At 41.2% G+C, this 22124-nt stretch overlaps 1 protein-coding gene across 2 annotated transcripts in view; it reads left to right on the top strand.

Moving 5' to 3' along the window:
- Positions 1–22124, top strand: part of sema5ba (sema domain, seven thrombospondin repeats (type 1 and type 1-like), transmembrane domain (TM) and short cytoplasmic domain, (semaphorin) 5Ba) — a 161264-nt gene that overhangs the window by 51405 nt on the left and 87735 nt on the right. For both annotated transcript variants that reach the window (XM_035676541.1, XM_035676540.1), the window contains exon 3: positions 13618–13845. In XM_035676541.1, coding sequence (XP_035532434.1) covers positions 13665–13845 — 181 coding nt within the window. In that variant the 5' untranslated portion in view covers positions 13618–13664. The remainder of the gene's footprint in view (positions 1–13617; positions 13846–22124) is intronic.

Raw genomic sequence — 22124 nt, 5'->3', positions numbered from 1 at the left:
TCTTTGTCTTATCCCTCATTCTTATCCTTCATTCTTATTCTGTGTCTTTGTCTTATCCCTCATTCTTATCCTTTCTTATTCTTATTCCTATATTTAGAGATATTTTCCTCAGGACTTGATGGCGAGGAAACCAGAGCTAAAAGGAGACAGAATAATATTGAACACGAGTGCAGAAATATCTCTAAATGAATGATATTGTGGCTGTGTGTCTGCTAAGACACTGTTTGCTGATACAACATACGCAACATAATGTAGTTATTCACGTGTGACAAAATGACCATATGTCTAAATAACTGATTATTTTTGCACTAATGCTGTAATAGCTTTCATTCTGATTCAAGTTGTTAATCATTGATCAATTATGCTTACTAAAACACAATATAAACAGTTCTTTAGCCACTTTATAAACATTTTACTCTATTATTATTATTATTATTATTATTCAAATACTCAAGTAAATATCAGACACAATGGGGATATCAAGATAAGCCTGTAATAACACACAAACAGTAATAATTCAAACAGCAGCTGCACTTTGATAATTAGCTGGAGAACAGTTCCGTGTTGTTCTGTATTTGTGTTTGTGTTGCATAATGTACATACTGCAGCCACACACCATGTATCTCTGCAGCTTTGCTCATCATATCAAGTGATATGTTTTGATCCAGGCTCTCTTTGAAGTCGGATGTAATAAATTTGCTCATCAATTACACTGTCTGGCTGGGCCTTCTGTGTGTGTTTTGTTTGGTGTCCGCTCCAGTTAATTAGAACAGAACGTGTCGTGTCGTCCTTGAGATAGCAGCTAATAAGTGCGGGCTGTCTGAATCACTGCTTCATAATGCCTGTTTTGCTCTGCTAGCAGCATGCATAATGAAAGGGGAACCCAGTCTGTGTTGCAAATAATACACAGGCAGTACTCCTGCACTCTGTGGGTCATCTGTGCATCGTGAGGGCAGCCTCACAGAGAGGTCCTTCAGAGTTCTCAGACCTCACATTAACACACCGTTGTGTTGATGTGTGAGCTGGTTTAGGATTCCTCGGATGGTTTGTGACATTCCAACTCTTTGATGTTTGTAGTGAAGAGATAGTCTTCTGCCACTATCTCATGTTATCAGCTGTTATCAGCCCAGCCGCCATTGCCCTGTTGTGTCTGCAACTCATCACAGAGACGTGTTTAAAACATTTAGCTGGTCAAACACCACACAGTGAAAGGTCTAAAGGGGCCCAGAGACCACCAGGGTCCTTGAATGTGATTGAGGCTTTCTCAGGCAATATGAGCTTTAGTGTAATTGCACTGACGTGGAATTTCTGGGCCAATAACAACAACTGATAATTGTCTGTTTGTTGTGGTTTATACCAGTGTAATTACAGATAACATTATACTTGCAAAAATGTGACGAAGAAACAGCATTTTTACTCACATTCTGATTTATTTTCTCTTCTAAAGTGCTAACAGGCAGCAATGCAATTAATTTTAAGCCCTCTAGCTGTCAGTGACATGATTATTCTTGCAGTGTTCAGTCACAGTTACAGAATAACTGCACTCCGCAGCTATTTACATCTAGTTATTACATTACTGCATTATTGGATGTAATTATATTGTCAACAGATGCAGCCCTATTTTTATTTTATGATCAACAATAAAGACAGTCAAATGGCAGAAATCTGAGTTGGTGGACCTTGCTACAAATATTAAATTGGTCTGCAACTAATGATTATTTTCTTAATCAATTAATTGTTTACTCCCTAAGGTGCCATCTTCCAGTAGCTTATTTGGTCTCAAGAGCAGTTACCCTAAATGGGTTCAGTTTATGTGAAATAATCACATAAAAGTTGCAAATCCTCACATTGAGGAGGCTGGAACCTGCAAATGTCTGACATTTATATTTGATAAAAAGTTCAAATTCTGCACTGGATTCTTTAAGGTGAACTAAAACACCTTTGCGGACTGCTCTACACACATTTAATCAGTTCTTATTTTTGAGCAAAGAACACAGGCACAGAAGCTTGAATAAAAGCTCAGATTGCCCGCCCCCCCAAAACCCTTTTCTTTGTGACCTTTGGCTCCCCAATTAACAACCTCCACTCAGAGCATCGGACGCCCCTCTTTTGTGACTGTGTCAAGCCAGAAATGTGTAGGACAGACCTTTTGTTTGAGTGGTTACTCATGTCCCTGCCTTTTTGTTCCCTAATAGCCCATCATCTGGGCACCGTCCCTCTGACCTCATGCCTCTGACACTTTCCTCTGCTTAAACGTCAGGGAAAAGGCCACAACTCTGAAGACTGGAAATGTACAAGAAATTATATCAGTATGTTCTGAATGAATTTAACTGACAAATCTGAAATAGTGGATTTTATAGATTTGTTATTAATCAACTGACCAATTATACCAATGTTCCCTACTATTTGACTGCTAAAAAGGAAGCATTACTTGCGACCCCTCGTCACATGTTGCATGCTATACATCAATGAGTAGTTCCACCAAAGATACATTTTCCCATCTCGTATTGTTAAGGCCAGAGTAGGTAAATCCAGTTTTACAGAAAGAAAGAAACTAAGATGATGAGTTTTGTGTGGTAGACATATGTTTTGTCTGATTTCCTGTCCTTTAAAACATCCTGTGACCCTTCAGGTTTGTCTTATGACACCTTGGAAAAGAAAATTAGTCTACACCAGTCTTGATAATTGATTCATCGTTTGCCATTAATAAAGCAAGAATGCCTAACATGCCCTGGTTTCAGCTTCTCAAATGTGAGAATTATCTGCTTATCTCTGTTTTCACTGTGAATAAAAATAATGTCTTTGTGTTTTGGACTGTTTGGTCAGAAGAAAGTTCAAGTATACTCTGCTCTATATGCTTTAAAAGATGCAGGATATATTATCTGGATTTATATTGAAAATTAAGCATAACTTGAAAATAAATCAGTTGATAATTGCGTAAATAATAAAAAGATAAATCAGTAATTAAGAATCACTGCATAGCTGTTACTATACATGTAGCATGTATATTCTCAATATCGACAACATATCTTGTAAACTGCACTCGTTCCATTATCAAAAAAGTATAATCGCTCTGTATTAGCAGCTTTGGATTCTAAAGCTCAACTCAGACCAGGCAGGTAAAGTTAAAAGTTCTGTTTTACTCTTGGTCAGAAACAAGAAAAAGTCTACATCATACAGGCAAGGAAGCAGGGCACAAAATTAGCACCAGACACCAGCCTAATGCTGATAAAATATGCAAGTGGCTGGCTTACCAGCCAAAAAACAATGGTAATATATTGAGTGGCTGCTAAAATTTGAACATTCATTAGCCATTTGGCCTTTGGACAAAAAAGTTAATTTTGCACCCTGCAAAGAAGGTAGGCAAATGTATCCAATTAGGAATCAGTCAAAGGGGTAAAAGTCCAAAAAGCAGGTAGGGGTTGATGCAGGCAGGAATCAGCCAGCAGAGATGATGGCTGGAACACTAAGTTGAAAGATGATCCGATGGGGAATGAATGGGAATGGGCTAGTACTGTATATACTTCAAGGCTAATAGGGAAGTGGGAACAGGTGTGCAGGTGGGCGGGAGAGAGGTTAGGTGATACAGTAGGAGGGAATTGTTATTGCAAGGTAGGGGGAGTGGCAGGATGTGAAATGACATGGCACAGGGAGAGAACAGGTAGAAAACATTGAACTAGAATCATGTTGACTATCTGATGAAAACTGCATTAAATAGTACAGACTGTTGATTGCTACCAGTGAATAATGACATAAGAAATTATCAACAGTAATTAGACTCACTTTTTAAAGGACCAGTTTGTAGGATTTAGCAGCTGGTGACTTTTTGGTGTATCTGTTAGTTGATGTGTATCAGTGATTGATGAAAACAAACCTATGAGTATTATATTCAGTTTCTGCCAATAGATCCTCCTACACATTATGCACTAAACCTTTAAGTGGCAAATGGCTTTTTCCGCCACAGTGATGTACAACAGTGTTCGATGCTTCACCATCGGCATTTACATGGTGTTTTGAAACCACTGCAATCCGTTCTCTGTAATGCACCTGAGACCAGCCTGTGTAGTAACTCTAATGGGAAACTAGTGGCCAAGATTGAACAGTCTCTCTGAACTAGTTGGGTGAGTTCAAATCAATACAGGCCCGGGGGCTCCCAGTTCACACAATGAAACAGTATCAGGTAGACACAGAGAGAAATGCAGTCGATAATATCACATTATGGTTTCTGTGTGTGTGAATGAAGGTGTGAGACTGTGGTTGACAGTGCCAAGTGAAATCATAATAGAGTTTCTGAGGGCCAGACAGAGTGTGTTATTACAGACTGGGGATGTGGAAAGGTATAAAATGGCTGGCTGTTACAGGTGTACGTATGAGGTGAGAGGCTGAAGTTTGAATCTGTGTTTATAAGTGTGTGTGTGTGTGTGTGTGTTCAGCTAAGGATTCCCCAGTGCATCTCATGAATCACACGTAAATATACACGTAACAGCGTAGATGTGTGTATGTGTGTGTATGTGTGTGTATGATGTGTAAGCATCCCCACCCTCAGCCATCTGTCAGTCAAACCATGTAATAATACTGTAGCCTGATTTGCCATTTACTGACCATTAATTGCCATCTCTTTGGCCAGAGCCCATTATCCTTCAATCAAACTCTTTGCCAATCACTCCTGGTTAAATCATACTTTTCTCCCGATTGTTCCTGTGGCATATAATTGGGATCCACTTTTACAAGAGGCCAACATTTGTTTGGTCATGTATTCAGTTCACTGTGGTTCAGCTGAAGTCATACAGAAACTGGCCATTTAAATCTTAAGAATGAAAATCGGTAATTGCTGTAATCAAGGGCTTTTTGAGACGGAACATTGCTGCTGTATTTTTCTGGATATAAAGAATTGTTTATCAGTGGTAGTGCTGGTTGGTGGATTTTACAGCTTTGCTTTAATAGACCATTGTTTATTAATGGAATCTGTTGAAATGTGTCAACTGTCTTGAATATAACCATGTGTTGCCCCTAGGCTTTTACATTTACAGATTTTCACTGCATTAAAATAGTGAAAATTGAATTCATATTTTTATCTGTTTAAGCATTTAATGTCCAAAAGAAAAAGTTTTTTTCTTACCAGCAAGATCATTTTCAAGCTGTTCTCACTAATATTCAATCAAAAGTTTGATTGATTTGACTCATGATTTGTTTTGGGGAATGATTTCAGTCCTTTGAGGACACCTCTACATTCAACCCCACTGTTAATCTGCTGGCTGCTTCTCTCTCAGAAACCTGGGTCTTCAGTTACAACCACCAGAGAAACTTAATGCTATTAGCCTAAATTGAGATAATTAATTATGTAATCTGAGGACATGATTTTGTAAATCAAGGGCACAAGTTATTAATCTGATGGAACAAATTACTAATTAGTACACACAGATTATTCATTTGAGGATACAAATGACTAATTTTTGTGCAAAAAAGTCTACCCATGTACCCTGCCTGGCTTTGTAGAGACATAACTATGTGTGAACAAAACAAACTCAATTTAAGGTCTACTTACTCACTCATTTGGGAGCTTTCAACCTTCAATCTTACAATCTTCATTAGGATATTATGTTTTCTCAGTTGTCGTGGATCTGTAGATATAACATTGGCTGTGTCCTAAATCACAGCTTATTTATTGTCTACTTTCCACCATTAGTGAGTGTCCAAAATCTGGGTTTAAAATTTAGCTCACAATGGAATGACAAAAGGAGAATAAACCGTCAGGCTTAAAACTTTGTTGCTTTTGAATGAAAGAAATCTGCACTGAATGTATTGGAAACTAATTAAAAGAAAAGAAAAAACACAAAGACTAAAATTCCCATACAGACAGTCAGGTATTATACAGAGCCTGTTTATCCTTCCCACAATCCCACAGATTGCACACAGATGCACTCATGCTCAGGGAGCAAGATGAACAAAATGTGCACACACACACACACATTCAGTGCCTTTTTCCCCTCGTCCCTGTGTTTTGCTTTTCCTCGCACATCACATCTCGGTTGACAGTCTCACAGCTATATGAGTATATCAGATGGCACCTTCCCTCAGGCACCATAATGCCTTGATTCCAGCACAGCCTCTGATTTGATATCGGACATAATCCAGACAGCGCCTGCCAACCTCACCACCTCATCAGCCCTGTCACTCAATGTTGTCCCCAAACACACGCACATACACACACTGTTTTCTCCAGTCCGAGGTCAACCCTCCCTCATTCCCATATAAGACCCTTTTCTTCGGTTGTGCCTGCCTTCTCAAGCATGATTGAAGCGACTCAATAACCAGAGATGCTAGCCGTGACCCCACCATCACCCTTTTCTTTCCAAGAAGAGAAAGAAAGAAATCTTCTATCTCACCCTGTAACCATCTTCATCGCACATTCCTGCGTCCTTCCCCCAAGTGTGTTGCCTTCATGGTCTGCCCTCGTTCCCTTGAGACTGCCATGAGGCCCCCCGTTGCCCCTGCCCACCCCCCATCGCAGTGCAGGCATTAAAGAGATTGGTGGGGTTGAGCTATTGAGTTGAATTAGACATGGTCAATGTAGCATTGGCTGGACCAAAGCCCCTGAGTGCAGGAGAGGGAGAGGTTGAATAGGATGAGAATATGGTGGCAATATGCGTCTGTGGAGTGGTTGTCGCCGTTTATCACGATGTTGTAAGGTTGGTTTGATTTGTTAGTTTGATTAAACAGGGAGACATGTAAACGCACATGCTGTACTGTGCTTATTTTTCTCATGAACTTCTTCAACTGAGCAGAAAATGACAAGTGTAAAATGAGCTCTACTGCCTCTCGCATTGTTTAAAAACCTGCTTGATTTACACTCAGATTTGGAGGCATCGATCTTGTGTTTAGTTCCTTGAGGAAACAGGTGTTATTTCCTTCTGTTGTAATTCATTTTTGTGTGCGCAAGAGGATTCCTGTGAGCTTTTGGATGAGGAGGTATTGATATTCCTGTGCCATACATGCTAATGATGAGCGTTGGGAGGATTGCAGCGGGCTCTGTAGGAACAACACATTTTTCATGCACTTAAAGCTCTGGAGGGGCTTAACTTGAAATCCTGCTAAAAGACGCTTAACAATGATGTCTAATCACTTCTAACGAATCAAAGAAAAAGGGAAAAGATTCCTCCTTTGGGAGCTTCGCTGCAGAAATGACCAATTACATTTTCTTATCTGCCATCCCTGATGACAGATTTTTCTGAAGGCAACAAACATTGATTTTTTTTTTTCTTCTGGTCACACAGACTTCCTTCCTTGTTCCGTTCCAAAATGGCATAGTTCTTTTATACAGGTGGCAACTGCTTCCCAATGGACCAGAAGCAATTTAATCAGTGTCTTAACAGATTCTGATGAGCTAAGGGAGTAAGCATTGAGTTGTAATTAGAGGTGCTTCGCTTTGCAGGCTAGGACAGCAAAGTGCACTGGAGTCCTGGTCCATAACTGTATCCAGAGTGATGGAAGAAAGAAAAGAGGGAGCAAAGCACATAAGGACTGATAAGAGGAGGAGAGGGTTAAAAAATTATATAGGGGAGTGGATTTTACGAATTTTACGACTGGTACCAGGAGGAACGAGACACCTGCTGAGAGGCCCCCCTGCCTGGAGGAATGTGATGTGCTCTAACAATCGCAGGGACACATTCTGAAAAGCAGTAGTTATGGCCCCCTGCCCAGCTTCTTTCCCTGAGTCCTTTCTTTAGCCGGAGGCGAACAGTAACATTTGGAGGTGAGGCTGTCAGGCTGAACCATCTTCAGACACCATTGTTTCAGCTAAATTAACAAGGGACGTGGGAGTAGAGATTTTTTTATGGAATGGCCATTTTTAAATCCTGAGGCCTGTTTCTTCATCATCCCAGAGCATCTACTCTCTACCATCCATTTGTGACTCCTTATAGAAACAGTTTCCTTTGCCACCTGAGAAATGACTGCTGCTAAATACATATGTCATATACAGTACATGCATATACTGCTACCACCTAATTCTAACACATATTGTTCACATTTGCCTACTTCAAGCGTTTCATTGTCCTAAGCACTTCACTTCCTCATGCCGTGTTGCATCAGTGGGCAGTCCGCCATCCAGCTCTCCCCGGGAGACTGTTGAGGTCTGTGCCGAAATACACTCAACCTGGTTCCCGCTGCTTGACTACCAACTTGCTGCTCTGTTGCCATAGATACACGCTGGCATTGGCAGGGACTTATGAGAGCCTGTGCTCAGGAAAGGTTGAGATGCACTGGCTGCAATCTGGCTAAAGAGTGAAAATGATTTTTTTTAAATGGACAGCTTACCTTGTTTATCTAGGTTGAGCCTTCCAAAATTATCTCTGCACCAAGGCACTGTAGTCTTTTTTTATTATTATAAACCACTAGGTTTGCTTTGGATTGTTTACAACAAGCTGCACCATGCTGAAGACATTAATGCAGTACACCTTTACAGGAAACACACTGCCTCTAGCTTTTAAACATTTAGGTCAAATGTGTGTCTACTGTAAATTGTCAGAGTACACAGCCAAAGGCGAGAGAGTACATTTACAAATATTAAACTCCATTAAAGTGTTTAAGTAGTGATACTTTACTAATTTAATAGTATCCTATACTTCTATTTTTTGTCACCCATATCTGACAGCTTTATTTTCTGGACGTTGTAGATTCAGATTGTATATTCAACTTTAGCAAGTTGATAAATATCATGTATCTCAGCTTATTTGCAAGTGTGAAAAAAGCTGACTGACATTTTCATTTTTGTTTTAAAAAGTTGCATCAGGTTGCATAATTTTCAAGTTTTGTACACCGACTGAAATCACTATTTAGTCATTAATGTTGTATACTATTAGAAGGGGAAAAGGGTCTTAGGGAAAAATATTAGTAATGGTCTCAGCAGCTGAAGGGGCGTGTTGGTGTCTGATTGACAGCAGCTGGCAGTCTGAGCTCCGTGGGCAGACAGTGGGTTTTTAACAGTGGTACCAGAGAGTAAAGAGCACAGCAGCATCTAAAGGGAAGGACCCAAGTATAGTTTAAATGCTGTTTATTGGCCTGCAGCTGAGAAACTAATTAGCTATCTAGCCTGCAAACTAGCAGTGCACTTTTCCCCTGTGAATAGTAAGGTGCAGGACAAGATGTGTTCATCTTTGTAAGTGAGATAACAAGGAGGACTGTTGTTGAAAGTCTGTGGCTCTTGTGTTGTGTGGCAGGCTGCTCTCTGGTTGTCGGTTAGTTTGTATGCCTATGATAGAGCGGTGACGTTACTGCTAATATGGTTGAGTATGAAACGATTTGATTGGCTGTATGGAATTAAGAACTCACGGTATTCTCACAAATGCAAATGGGGTTGCCATCATTAAACCAAAACATATAGAAAATATATGTCTCCTTTTTGGTTTCTGATTTTTACATAGCTGATATTTATGCTATAGCAGACAAAAAAAGCTAATTTATTTTAATTTCAGACTTCAACTTTTAAATACTTTTTATGAGCAATGGAAAGCTCAGAAATTCAGAGTTAAGGTGTTCGAAGACAGCACTAACAAGACCTACAAGCCTTGAAATAAGGACTCAATTCTGCTGCTTTATACATGCTGAGGAGCTCCAGCAAACTGTTTTCACAATACTATATACTATAATAATGTCGTGTCTTTTAAAGGAACTGAAACATATCTTCCTCCTCTGCAAACACAATTTCCACAGCATTAAGGCAGTAGGCTACATCTGTCTCCCCACTGATCACAAAGTTATTGACAAAGAGACGTGCCTGGACAACTTATCAGTCCAATCCACACAAGTAGCCTGTAAGTCCTCAGCATATAGTACACCTTTAATCGACTCATTGTATCCAGCAGGATGTCTGAATGACTGACTGACAGGCAAACAGTGGCCCAGTGAGTGTTTATGGAGACCACTCACCCAATGGTATGGATTGTCCTGTTTCCTTGGTGGAAAACTGTTGCTAATCCAGAACACAGCAGGACGGGAAATTGCATGGGCTCTATCAGACTTCTTCTGAGTGGCCTTGAAGAGCCATGCTTGGTATAAACACACACACTTGCATACAAGTACACACATATACACACACACTCAGGAGTGGATGTTGGCACACAGCATGTGTCAGTTCTGCCCACTCGCTGTGACCCAATATGGAGTGTGACCAGCTGTCCATAGCTGGATTTTGCCAGTTTTCAGAGCTGAGATTGTGTGTGTGTGTGTGTGTGTGTGTGTGTGTGCGTGCGCATCTGGGTTTGCTTGAGTGTATTACATGACTTTCTACAGACATTTTTGACATCCACACACTAAACTCATCCTGCTGCTGATAATACGGTTCCCTCTGTGTTTTCCATGCCAAGATAACTCATCCACCAAAGTCTAAACTTACAGCAGAGTCCTGGTCATCTGTCACGATCTCCTGCTCTGCCTGTTCTCAGTGCAGCTTTTAGACTAATGAGAGGATTTGTAGAGTCAGCCTTTGACTTTCAGGACTCAGTGATTTAATGTGAATTAAGCACCTGCCAACTCCACTCCTGCAGATGATAGAAGTAAAGAAATGTGGGTGTCTTAGAAGGGAAACGCAAACCCTGTAAGCATAATGTTCTTGGATTGATTTCACACAGGAACCTGAATTGTATGTCATCCTCTACTGTTTCCTTTCCCATGTTTCATGTCACTCTACTGTCAGGAACTAAATAAAAGTGAAAATGTCAGAAAAATAAAGAGTCAGTTGAAGGAATGATTCTCTATATCATTTATAACGAGTTAGCTCTCTCTTTAATATCTCTGGTTGTATATTACGGCTTTGTGGCAATACTGGACTTGCATTACTGTGATAGTTTGCCTTAATTGATGAACACACTTATTTTGCCCCAAAAAAAACAGAATATGACAAATAAGGAAACTAAGATTTTAGAAAGATAACTTGGCACCAGTCTGTGCAAAGCCTCAAAAGTAATCAGTAAAGTCTTCAAATTAATTCTGAAACAAACAAGGCAACCGATCAGGAGATAACATATGGTCCTATTTTTTGTTTTCTTTTAATTAAATAAAACATTGCTGAAAAGTTTTGAACAACAGAAGTTGCTCTGCTTCACTAAGTGGAGGGTCAATAAAAAAAAAATATGACTGAAGAGCTTTTCACTCAAAATTGAGAACCAAATCAAAAGATCAAAGGGTAAATGAAGGTTGAATATTATACAACATATTAACAACACGCACAGTGCAAATTCCAACAAAGTACTCTGCTTTGATAGCATTTATTTGTAAAAAATTGTTAGATGCCCAGACCTTGACATCAGCTCATCAGCTGTGCAGATTGAATTGTATTAATTTCACTTTGCTTGAATAGAATTGATGAAATGTATTCCAAATTAAATGTGGGAGCATAGTTTCAAAGTTACAGATGTCTGTCATCAGCCATCATCAACTGGCGATGGTATGCCTCTGATAATGACATATCATATGCAAGGAAAATTAAAATGGTCCAAGAATTTAACCTTGAGGGACATCACATGTAAGTGAGGCACCAAACCTAATCAGACCATTTCCTTTAAATCAGATGCAGGTGTGTTCAGCCAATCAAAAGCTTAATGCACATACACTAATTTAGCGAATCAAATATGAGTAAAACACTAAAAGATAGAAAATATGCAGTGCTGGAGGTGTCCAAGGGGTATGATTTAGAACCATTGGGTCTAGAAAACAAAGACAGGACACAAAAAAGATAGAGGTAGAGGTAGAGTCAGCGACATGAGGGGGAGACCATGCAGACATCAATGGCACCATCCATTTTTAGAGTCTCAACTCGATGGCACACTCCAACATTCATGCTTGCTCTATAAACAACAAACAGCTCTTTAAAAATCAGACATCTGCCTGCAGGAGTGGCGTAAAGCTTCTGGCTCAAGTGGTCTGCGTGTGCACTGTAGAAGAGATTTATGCTTCTTTTTTGCGTTGTTATGATATCTCAGTCTGTATGGCATAGTCAAAAAGTATATGGACGTATGTGCATACATGGTTGAAACACAAAATCATTTTGTTTGGTGTATTAGTGTGGAAATGGCCTGATCATGCCTTAAAAAGGCCTTGTCTAACAAGTTATTAAATTGAAATTGGCCCATATTTGGTGAGATCAGAAGGATCAGAACACCAGGCTTTTTAGTAAGGTATAAACACCAGCTTGCATTAAGGCTTAAAATATTCAAGGACACAACAAAGAGCCTATGCATGATAGAGAGCGAGCAGAGACTTGAAACTGATAGATATATCACCAGAACTGGACTTTCTGGAATGTATGTCATTGTCTCACCTGTACCTGTAGCAACACACCAATGCAGACGTCTGCATTTTTAACTGCAGTGCTATTTTCACTCTGAATATGGCTCTAAAACTTAAGACACATCCAGCCTGGCTGAGTCAAGTGCATTGCAGAGTACATTGAATACTTCCACCTGTTCCATCAACAGTATGTTTGTTGGCAGTAGCTCGGGGCCTGTTGACTCCACTGTTTGTAATGACAAACATGGGCACTCAGTGCATTTGCCTAATTAGTTACCAGCTGTAGTGAGAAGGATAATTGATTGCAGGGCAATATGGTTGATTTGCAACTCAACCAAGCTAATAATTTGTTATTGATTGAAGCATTAGCGAGGAAAACACTACAGAGAGATGTAACCCAGCCAAAGAGCTGCAGAAAGTTGATGCTCTCAGTTTTTAATCTACTTAAATGATATTACACCTCGCTAAGCTAACATCGTAAGGAGCGCACGACGGGAGATGATGAACTGCTGGTTTCAGCTCAGCACTGTAGACTCATATGTTATTACTGGAAGAGATTACATTTACTCAGGAAGCATGAGAGTGTCTGTATGTGTTTTATGTGTACGGAGATTTGTGTGTATGTGTGTGTATATGTGTCTCTGTCTCTGTCTCCTGGCAGGGTCTGCTTAAATAATACTTGAATATTGAGGTCTCAGAGTCACTATTATTCATGTGTTGATATGCATCAGACATGTGCAGTAAGAATAATGTCTCTTGAATTACAGTAAATAGTTGTGCTAACATTTTTCCAGCACATCTCTAAGAGAGGCATACATTTTAAGTGAGTTCCTTTCTGCTTCATTGACTTGTGGAAACTTTCTGCCTCATTGAACAGTCCAATACTGGATTCAATTTTCTAATTTTAATCAGCCATTAAATTAACTTCCAAAGTTTAATTGCACATCTTAAATAATTATCTCGAGGTCAGAGGTTAGGTATTTCTTTGAGATGGCTCATTGCTGGAGAGTTTTCTGAGCAGTTTTTCCACTCTGTGTCCTCTACACCCTCCATCTCTCCCTTTATATCTCTTCTTCCCAGCCACCCTCTAGTTACCTAACATCCTTGCTTTCATCCCACGGTTATGTACTTTTTACCAATGTTTTATACCTTTTGCATTATGTGTTTTGTTCACTTTCTATTGCTCTATGCTGGATTCAGAGCCCGAAGCCCCCAGGAATTGAAAGTTGGAGCAAAGAAATGATTTTGAAGTGACTCTGGCTTTCTTTTCTTTTGAAGCCAGGTGTAAAAATGTTGCATTGAGGTGCTGAAGCGGTCTCTTCTCTTCTCCAGCTATATCCCAGAGGCCCACCTTGGCAGTTAGAGGAGAGGTCGTCACCATGACAGCGTCCTCGCAGGACTCCACTCCCTCGTCTATGGCCGGCCTCTTCCTGCTCCTCCTCTTCCCAGCTGTCTTCACGCAGAACTCCGCTGTCCCGACAACCCCGACCACGTCATTGTTTGACCCGCTGACCCAACCGGAGTGCACGAAGAAAGAACACCCAAAGGTTTCCATCCAAGGTCAGACATCATCTATAACCACCTCTTTCATATTAACATCTGATAACACTATACAAGGAAACTGGTTACTGGAAGAATGCAGGTTACGGTTACTATAAAACCTTTGTTTACATACAGTATGCCAGTAATCAGATTTCTCTCTTATTTTCTACTGTGTTGGACCGTGGGTGGCTTATATTAAGATTTCAGATTTATTACCTTTTTTTTACAAGAGGATTTGGACTGAGAGCTGGATCCTTCTCTGTATTTTATAAAATAGCCGACTAATTTAGACTGAAAGAAGCTGCTATTCTTTATTTTAGTGTCGATTTTAGTTTTAGTCAGACTTTGGATTATTATTTGGATACAAGGACCCACTGCACTAAGTAAGGATGTCTGGTGAAGTGTACACATGGTGGAGACATCAGGCTTCTGCATGCCATAATATTAAAGGACAATTCTGTGTTTTTTTTTTATAACTTGGGTCTTGTTTTGTGTTGGACTCTCCACCTCTGAGATCAAAGTGAAGTCACTAAAAAGAAGTCAGACGGGATGATAAACACGATCAGAAAACTGGTTTGGAAGAGAATACATATAAACAAAGACAAATAAACACCTAAGCTTTCATTCACAGTTTATAGACATAATTTCTGCTTCAGCTTTGAGCTACTGTATTTAATGTAGTTGTGCATACCACACAGTTTTCTTACAACAAGGGATTTATTATGAACATTTCAGGTGGTCTCACTTTCTGGTTTACCTCCAAATAAAGTGGTTTCGATAATTTTCCCTTTTACCTTACGTTAAGGAAAAAAAAATTTGATTTTGATATCTGAAATTTTTCAACAAAATTAATAGTAAATTTCAGAGTTTGGTGTCAGGGCAAGGGCTTCTTTCAAGACCTTATGAACCAACACAATCGTACAGGGGGGAAGAAAACAGTATATCGAGTGAAAATAATATAATAATGCCAGAAGGGGTTCAACTAAACCTAGAAACAGAAAACATTTCTGGTTTTCTGGACGTCATGGGTAAAAATAACTGACAAGGAAAAATAAGTTATGGAGTTAATTTCAAAATAAGCCACATAATCTATTCAACATTACAGGGTCACACATAAAATTGTAAGAATGTATGAAAATGGGATCTACCTTGAACCTTGATTGCTGTTGTGGTTTAATATCTCTCTTAGTACCTCTTAACATAGGCAATGACATGGTTTGTGACAGCTTTATGTGATTTGAATGAGGTTCAATGCAGCAAATTATTACTATCATGTATCTTAAGTGAGACAGTTTTCTTTATATACTTGCCCGAGAGACTTTAATATTGCTGGATGTCATGCTGTGTACACGTACACATGAATTCTATGTGTGGAAACATACAGATGCCACTTTTCACTGCAACAAAATACAGTGTTTTCATAAACATATCCCTATGCCAGCTGCAATAAAACATCACAGTTTGGCATTCAAGCAGGTCAGCATGCAGCTATAAAAGAACAACAGAAAGCAAGAGGGGACAAGATAGAAATGATTGTGTAGAATAATGGTGCTCACTATCTAGCCCGTTCATCTGTACAGTGGGCCAAGAAACAAGGTCTTCCTCGCAGCGTGAAATGGAACAGAACAGTTTGGGGCACAGAATCACAGATAGATATGGCAGAATGAAAGGTAAACACGAACAAAATTGCTGTGTTTATTTTTGAATAGGGTTGTTTGTGCTCCCTCTGCCAAGAGCGGTGACTAAGATTGGAGGACCAAAAAAATCGCTGGTGGGGATCGAGGACAGAAACACAAAAATTGAAGAGGTGGCCAGAAGGTTTTCCTGTGATTAGAAATATACTCTGCCCCCTCCAAACCATATTGCAGACATTTCCTCTCAACTCTCGGTTTTTCTTTTTTTTTGTACAGCAGTATTGTTCCCTTCCAAGTCTCACACTATGCTCGAGGGCCAGCTCACCCATGTTGTAGGTCTGAACTCTGGCTAATGGAACTGAAGATGGACATAAAGAGCTCTGTGCCATTTGGTCCTTTTTTGCTGGACTTTCCGTGTAATAGCAGTTTTAAGTTTGAGAACTGGAGCATCTTTCTATTGGATTTTCAATCCATAGAACTGGTGAAATTGCTTTTCCCCCCCACAAAGCTGAGCCAAGGTCACCTATATGAGTCTTTTGCCTCTGTCCTGCTTCAGCCACCAGGCCTCCAGATGTCCAGATTAGCCCGGGCTCCACCGGTGCTTCACTTCAAAGGCGTGCCTCTTGAGAATGGCTCTCATGGCAGGGAGCTGCAGGGCTGCTGGCCTGTCAAAGCAGGCAGAGCGGGGCATTATGTGGAGGCAGCCGTATAGAAAAGGCCTGCACAATGAAAGTGTCAGCGAGAACCTGAGATTAGCCTGTGTGATTGATGAGCGTTTTATAGGGGCTTGTTGAAGCGCTACCTCCGTCACCTGGAGGAGACCAGGGAGCCGGCTAAGAAGATTTTACTATGGGAGTGTGTACGCACCATTTACGTGCTTTAAGTGTATGTGCCTGTAATGACAAGTAATTGTTTGTGTTTGTATGTTGGACTGTATGTGTCCCTTTGTATGATGCAGTGAGATTGAATCCTGGCAGGGTGAAGGGATCAGTCGTCCTCTGGCCCCCCTCCACAGGAGCACGCTATCTGCTCCATCCTCTGGTTTTAAGCATTTCCGCTTTGGCTCATTGAACACTTTACACCAACTTGAATTTGTCATGTTGAGACAAATTTACTGATACATCTATCACTAGTGTGCCAAGTGTTGTAGGTCTATGGACAGACAATTAATCCTGATTCTCTTTTAGGCCTGTGATAAAAGTTAAACTTTATTGCAACTTAGTTTTTGTTTTCAGACAGTTCTATCAGCCTTGAATTTTACTGTTCACCTTTATTTTCTTTTTCAAATAACTTTATGAAAGCTGCAATAATTAATTTGTTTAATAAAAATATCTATAGTATAGAATAGCCTAAAATATTATTATTATTATTATTATTATTATTATTATTATTATTATTATTATTATTATTATTTGTTATTATTATTTATTAATTAATATTCCCCCCCCGTTTGTATGGATTTAATTTTCTAGGTTTCATAGTTTAAGCAGGTATCTTGAATGTCTTCAGGTCTCCCTCCTTACTAAATCATTATCTTGCGCACAAAACGTGATGTTTCACACCTGTTAAAGAAAGAGATGTGACGGGTGTATTAGTGTTTGTTGCAGGCAGTTGATGGTATCCATCAAAAGAAAGAGCAGGAGACATTAGTTACCTAGCAGTGGCAAGAAATCTCTCCATCACCGTTTACTATCCAGGCGGTGTGCTCAACAGCTTGGGTTAATGTTTTTACAAGACCCTTGCGCGGCAACGCGGTTGACACATAGAGAGACACCTCCAGACTATGTCTGTTATGTTGCTGTTCTTAAGAGCGAGTGCCAGCTGTTTTGGTCTGCGTATAGGTCGGACCAGCAGCTTGGAATGCGTAGCGTCCACTGACAGAGCTCCCAGTCGCGGTAGGGTCGGAAGTCCGGCGGGCGTATCGCTATTAGATGGTACTCGCAATAGCTTCTGGAGCCGCGCTGATCGAGAGCATGCAGGTAAGACACGTGGGGTCGATTGAAGGACTTTTGAGCGCCGGGCAGGGCAGAAGAGTGGATGGACTCGCTCTGACATGTAGAGCGATTTACCTAGGTAGTGGTCTGTTTGGGATATGATGGAGGACAGTTTTTATAGAAGTCTGTTGTTGATAGTAGGGTTATGGTCCTGGCATAGGCCCAGTAGAGCTGGGTTTTTGAGGGAGTGTGTAGGATGGGTAGGGCTGGTGTAACCTCGCAGTATTCGCTAAATCTTAGCTGCACTGGTTATCACACGGAGTCCTAGCAGCTTGATCCATACGAGAAGAGGCAAACAGTGTATTCATGGAAGGGAGTTAGCCGTTTCGGGAGAGTAATTGGTTAGACTGAATAAGACTTTGGCTCGGTTCCACCTAACCGTTCCTTCATAAGAAGATGGCGAGCGTGTCTGATGGATTAGATGGCTTAAAGCCTGTTCATCTGCTCGCTCATACTCATCTGAAGAGATGACAAAGGAGGATCGAACACTAGTGTACGTTTGCTCATTTCGTGTGTTATAAATTCGTTTGCAATTTGTCTTTTTCCAGAAACTTTCGGGGCTCTTTAGGGTTGGGGCGTTATATACGGCTCTGCCTATGGTGGAATTTCAATGTTTTTTACCGGGCTTGGTAGTCCCGTAGTCCTCTTTCATCTTCTTGTACAGTCTCTCTTCCTGGAGTCTCGCTCTCATTCACGCACGATGTTCTGTCCTCTTATATTCCTTTCTTGTTCTTACTTCTCACTTTCTTCATTTCATTCTTGACGCATTTACCTGGGTCACTATTGTTCGTCTCTCCGCTGCTATCCCTTTAATGCCTATAGGTATGAGCGGTGCTGTTTTTGTTTCTGCGGGAGATTGTACCAAATCCCCTCCTATCTCGTTTCATTCGTGTTGGGTACTGGTGCTGTCCGTGTTGTGGAAGGTCCGTCGTGTGCCATCTGAGGATTTTAGAGAAGTGAGGCCCTGTAAGAATAATGTTGCGTTAAAGAAAAAGGATTCGCATGATTGTGGTGATCTTATTTTGTTCTTCCTTATATTCTTTGTCCTACTTTGCCCTGTCTTGTTTTCTCTTCCATGATTACGGTGGTTAGGGCTTAATGTGGCCTGCGCTGTAGTGGCGCAGGCACTGTGTGATAGCTTGCAGGCCATGAATCAGGCAGCCTCTTTGGGAATCATGCAGTCGGTGTGGTGGTGATGTCGATGCTGCTGGGAGACCAGCTCTCACCAATGAGTGGTTTATGGTCATGGTTAGAGTTTGATAGCCTGATTTGGTGGTCCGAGGATAGAGGGGAGGAACATCAGAGAATAAGAAAACATTTAGAGGCTTTTATTTGGACTTCTCAGCTGATAGAGAGAGAGCAGCCAGGAAATTGTCTCGTTCTCGCTTGTTCTCTGGTCCATGCTGTCTCTTGTGGCTTGGATAGCCCCTTTCGCATGTGCCTCTTGTATCCCACAATGCTAGGTAAGTTTAACTCTGAGCGTCTGCTCTATGTGTTTGTTGAATAGATAGCGCCGACGTGTGCACAGGATAAATGTTCTCTCATCGCCGTCTGGACCTGGTAACTGTGTCTTATAACCGGTGGCACGAGAGAACGAATGTCTAAGTGGTGATATGCAATGCTGTGACGTTTAACGCCGTAGAACTACTGTAGGAGGGCCATGGTTTTGCAGAGGAAAGAGACAGAAGAAGTGCTATTGTTTATATCTTTACTCCCGGGCTCACTTGTCACTCTTTCCCTCCCCATCTAGTGTTCTGAAAAGGAATGTTGATTTTGCTGTTGTATGTTGTTCTGTGCCGTGTTTTTCTGTCATACGCGGTAGTGGTGTTGGGATTGCCGTCGTTCATTGTGATTTTCAAGGGGATAGAATCCAGTCTTATAATCGCATTGAACTACTGGTGATATAGTGGCAGAGACATTCTCACTGATGGTCTTTGTGGTCGGGTAGTGCATAGGGGGTCATTTTTCAGTGCATATCTGGTATGTAGAAGTGGGTTGAGGAAGACTAGGTTCTTAGTAACAGTTAAAAAAAGATGTAGTCAAGGGGTAAGTATCTCTTGCCTTTTGACTCATGCGCAACAACATGAAGGTAATATCTGTTCATCCATGTACGTTAACGTACGTTTATTATCTTCCCTCATATTTTCGGCAATATTCAGCCTCCTCTCCAGAAAACATCTGTAATAGAGATAAGTTCATAGATTTCCCATTCATACCAGTTCGTTACATGGTGAATACAAAACACAAAAGCACGTTATTAATCTATTAATCTGTCAGCTGCGTGAATAGGAAGCAGAATTCTTTATTTTGCGTTAAGTAAAATTTCATGCTATGAGAGCGGGAAGGAATGCGTAGGGGTTGCAGGTATAGCAGCGTATCTCCGGGTGGCCCTTTCTGTTGAATTTGAGGATGTTAGGTAGGATTTTTGGGTTTTGGTAAGTGTGTTTCTAATGGGGCCTCGCTTCAAAGTTTCAGTGAGGTATTTTAGAGGATGTAAAGTATTGCATAAAGTCATCATGGTGGGTTTTGGAGAATGAGGCATCTTTTCATGTTTTTCTTCAATCTTTTCCGGTGTAGATTACAGACGTTGCTTGGAGTTGGAATTTAGTTACTTTCATTGTTTGTGGTGCTTCTCTTTGATTATGAGAATTGAGATACAGTCTGTGGTTATGATTGATATTTGTGCTTCTATCAATACCTTTTGAATTTTAAGGCTTGGGAACTTATGTGGATGTTCTTTGGTTTGTGGGGAGCTTTGTGCCTGGAGTAATTAAATCCTGAGGTTTCCTGTGCTGTGTCAGGTTCTAGGTTTTCCTCTGGGTGATGGTTACTTGGGTGTAGTGGGGGGGGGTCGGGTGGGTGGGGGTTGTGAGAGGCCGGTTCTGCCTTCGTCGCTAAATCTGAAAGTCGGACCTGGTGGCGCGCTGCGGGCTGGTTGCTCCCGGTCCCGCCGCGCCATGGTGTCTCGGCGTCCATGAAGGTGCACGATGGGCAGGTGAGCCTTAGTGGAAGGAGGGCTCCGGTTTTCGTCTCCGTGCTGGTCCCGTCGGGCTGTCTTCGTGGCAGCCTGCCCCTGCCCCGTTCGCCCCCTCTTTCGCGGTCTTCCCCGTCGCCCGTCTCGTTGGCGGCCCGGTCCTCTCCTCAGTATGGCGGCCCTGCGGCTTCCTATCTAACGACGGTTCCGCCGCTTAACGCTTGTGCGGCTTCCGGCGGCCCTCTCCCCGACCGTGTGGCAAGTGGGGGTGGGGGAGGGACGGCGCTCGGGTGAAGGGGTATGAGGCAAAAGCGTGACCTTTGATGGTGGCTTTTGGTGCTATGGTGGGGTGCTGACGTTGGTGTGTTTTTCTTTACGTAATGGCCTCAAGTGCGTCCCCTGCTCATCGTGGCGTCGGGGTCGTTGGTCTTGTGGTCCGATGTCTGGGCCTCGGTTATTTTTGCACCATGTCTATCAGTAAAATGGTAGTTGTTAGGCCTCACATTCCGCCGCGCCGGGCGCGCGTGGCTGTGGGTTCCCGATGTAATTGTGTTTGTATTTCAAGAATGTAATTTCGTCGGGGTACTCGTGGTGGATGTCCTAATACCTTCTAAAATGTCGTCACCCCCTTATTACGTTGCATCTCCGGCGCTCCTTGATCCTGGCCAGGGTTGATTTACTTAAGATGTCCCGGTCGGGGTCTGTGCCACGATGGCTGCATGTAGAGCTCGTGTGCTGTGTGCATGTATTGTTTTTCAACCCAGAGAATATTTTAAGGCTGGCTATCTTTGTAGTGGATAAAAATATTGATAATTTTGATTTTGTTTTGTTTGTTATTTGCGCTCTTTATCGAGAGGTCCCTTAACAGCTATAAGCCAAGGAATCTAGGGCGACATAGGTGATTCTGCTGTGTTAGTGATAGCAGGTCTCTGTTAAATATCATGTGTCCCAAGCATTGCTAGGATGTTAGCAAGTTCATATTGGGGGTGGGGGAAAACTGTTCGCTGTTAGCTTTCCTTATAGCAGTTATGGTAGCTAGAAATAAAACGTTGTTATTATAATACTTTGCTGGCTGGATGAAAAGCCAAAGTTTAGAACCAAATTTGGTAGTTTTAAAGGTCATATGGTTCTTCTGTCGCTGGTTTTTAGTAATTATTTATTATTAAACAATTAAATTATTGCAGCTTTTCAAAAGTTATTTGAAAGAAAATAAAGGTGAACAGTAAAATTCAAAGGCTGATAAAACTGGGTACTGAAAACAAAAAACTAAGTTGCAATAAAGTTCAACTTTTTATCAACAGGCCTAAAAGAGAATTCAGGATTAATTAGTCTGATTCCATAGGAACCATACAACACTTGGCACACTAGGTGATAAGATGTATCAGTAAATTGGTCTCAACATGACAATTCAAGTTTGGTAAAAGTGTCAATGAGCCAAAGCGGAAATGCTTAAAACCAGAGTTTTTTTGATTGGGAGCAGATAAGCGTGCTACCTGTGGAGGGGGCAAGGACGACTGATCCTTTCACCCTGCCAGGGATTCCAATCCTCACTCATCATACAAAGGGACACATACAGTCCAACATTAACAAACACAAAACAATTACTTTGTCATTAACAAGGCAACATACACTTAAAGCACAGTTACAATGGTGCGTACACACTCCCATAGTAAAAATCTTCTTAGCCGGCTCCCT

The sequence above is a fragment of the Morone saxatilis genome, unplaced genomic scaffold, assembly GCF_004916995.1.
Source record: "Morone saxatilis isolate NCDOM2014 unplaced genomic scaffold, NCSU_SB_2.0 Contig5, whole genome shotgun sequence".
Taxonomy (NCBI): Eukaryota; Metazoa; Chordata; class Actinopteri; family Moronidae; genus Morone; species Morone saxatilis.
The sequence above is the reverse complement of the archived record's forward strand: the minus strand, read 5'-3'. Positions and strand labels throughout refer to the sequence as shown.